The following is a 2,548-nucleotide window of genomic DNA, read 5'->3' as shown; positions in this document are numbered from 1 at the left end:
ATTTAAATAGTATATAAGTTTAAATTCTTAATTCTATAAGGTAATATTTTAAAAAGTCCTGAATTTTCCCCTAGTGTGACACATGACACATTTTCTCCAGGTATCTTCTCCATTCTATCCATCACCCCCACCAGTAACTATCAAATTAAATGCAAATTACTCACTATAAAATCGTCATTTCTCAGACAAACCATAATTTTTATAGCCTTCAATTCTGTTTCGTTACAGAGATATTTAAATAGAAAATCAGGCCCCTCCTGCCACACCCACCTGTCGCATCCTCTCTTTCAGGATTTGTTGAATAAACATGAAAAAACAAGAAATAAAGTACTTACCCAAGTATTCTGCTTTTTTACTGTCAACTGTCGATGACACTTAACCCGACATTTTTATACTAATAGCAGTAGTGCATTAAATAATGAACCAAATAACATATACTAATAACATGCAAAAAACAGACAATTTCCTCTAACAATCACAATTTTTCTGGCTTTCTAACTATGCAACAAGAATTGTTACAAATTCTTACAAACTAGCTGTTGTGATTCCCATGGTAACCAAAGTTGTATTACAAATGAAATTGACGATTATTTTTTCAGAACACAATGTAACATAATACATCATTTGATAGATGAAAACCATGGCTTTCTATTGGTTATAGGTAATATGTAATTAAATGTGAGAAAGAACTATTAAGTTTTTGTACTCATGCATCGTACTTGTTTAGCCTCATCAAAATTTCCACGTGGAAGATGTAAAAAAAAATAGTTTTTGTAGGTTTTATGTATGCATTTTGAATTTAAAAAATTATGAATCACTGTACTGATACCACAAAAATCCACAGTAATTTATCAGGCTTCCTAAATAAGCTAATCATAATATCACTTTGATCACCACTCTTCAATGATTATAATGGCTTTACCCACATAAATACTTGAGGAAGTCTGACAGGATTACTTAGTTCAAAATGAGTGCTTTCAATATGTTATAAACATGTACTGAAAAAAGTAGGAATAAACAGACATTTTCAAATTAGGAGAGGTGGGAGGAGCCACTGTTGTGGGTTTGTTAAATATGATATCTCAGCAAATAGAAAAGGTAGAAAGTTCTTATTTTATATTTTAATTTGTCAATATTGTTAATTTGAGTATCTAGTTCATTAAAAACTATAGACTTTATATTTTTGTCAGGAATGTGCATTTGTTGATTTATGATAAACTCACTTGTAACTTATGTTAAATAATATTTGAATAATCCTTTTAGATTTTCTTGGCCTGAAAGCTCTCAACTTGCTGTTAAGGAATTCTGGAGCATTCTTCATTCGACGCTTGTTTGGGGGAGATAAGTTGTATTGGGCTGTTTTCACAGAGTATGTTCAGAATCAGCTGTTGGGAGGGGAAGCACCTCTAGAGTTTTTTGTGGAGGGAACACGCAGTAGAACAGCCAAATCTTTAAATCCAAAACTTGGTAAGGATTTTCTGTGTTGGAAATTATACTGTATAGTGCGAAAAAAACCAAAAACTTGTAGCAGTATGTATAGCATAAATAGAATCAGACATTATTTCTCTCAACATGGGCTCAGTCAGTTTGACCGACCGATCACGTGACCTCTTTGTACTCGTTCATTCTTTATAGATTTGATACTACTAACTGTTAATATATTGTGTATATCTTCATGAAATTTGGCAGTCTTTCAGTAAACGTTATAAGTTTTTCACATAAAAAAAATCATATTTTTTAGTGAAATATTTTTAATAGACTAAAAATAGATTTAGGCGTGAATATATCGTTTTTAATACTCCGTGTACAAAGTGATTTTCATGTTAAGATTAAAAATACTTTTCTTTATCTCAAAAATCTCAAATGTTTGTTTTCAGTAACACTTTATTTTATCTGTAATTTTCTCTACCCTAATTCTATAAAAGGTTGGTCAATTTGACTGACCTCTATACCCTCTTTTTCTTCTAGAATTAATTCAAATGGAGTGTGAAACTACATTCGTTTATCCTAAGTAGCTTTAAACTTGTAAAAGTATACATCTATTTATAATTAAATGTTATTGTTTTATTGCCCTTTGAACTGTGGCGAACTACTATTCGTGCCATTATAAGTTGTAACTAACGTTACTCTATTGGATTACAATTACCCATGAACTGCTTGTGAACTATTTTTATTATATTATTATTATTATTATTGTTTATTTTACCTAATCTAACCTCAACTAACCAAAAGAGATCCATACTTTTACATTTTAGTTACTTTTATAATAATAAGTATAGTAACATCATAAGTTTGTTTTGAATTTCGCGCAAAGCTACACAAGGGTCAAAGGGCAATACCACAGTATCAGAATACTCCATAATAAGATGTTCTGTAGTCACGGCACCAAAATGAGTGTTCTCCTTCAATTCAGGTCAAACTAATTTTTCTTAGAGTGATGGAATAGGTCTGCTGAAAAATATGAAATTGGACAAGCTATCTGTTACAGACTAGTCGTGAATTTCTCTGACTTAAGAGTTCAGGAAGAAGATTAAAGCACGCTGCATAT

The 2,548-nt window shown here is 31.0% G+C and overlaps 1 protein-coding gene across 1 annotated transcript in view; it reads left to right on the top strand.

The window, feature by feature from the left end:
- Positions 1-1,467, top strand: part of LOC106476264 (dihydroxyacetone phosphate acyltransferase-like) — a gene marked incomplete at its 3' end in the record, with an annotated part of 18,108 nt that extends 16,641 nt beyond the window's left edge. The window contains exon 5 of the mRNA XM_013936929.2: positions 1,264-1,467. Coding sequence (XP_013792383.1) covers positions 1,264-1,467 — 204 coding nt within the window. The remainder of the gene's footprint in view (positions 1-1,263) is intronic.
- Between the last annotated feature and the right edge of the window lie 1,081 nt (positions 1,468-2,548).

Source organism: Limulus polyphemus, unplaced genomic scaffold (genome assembly GCF_000517525.1).
Source record: "Limulus polyphemus unplaced genomic scaffold, Limulus_polyphemus-2.1.2 Scaffold10152, whole genome shotgun sequence".
Taxonomy (NCBI): Eukaryota; Metazoa; Arthropoda; class Merostomata; order Xiphosura; family Limulidae; genus Limulus; species Limulus polyphemus.
The sequence above is the reverse complement of the archived record's forward strand: the minus strand, read 5'-3'. Positions and strand labels throughout refer to the sequence as shown.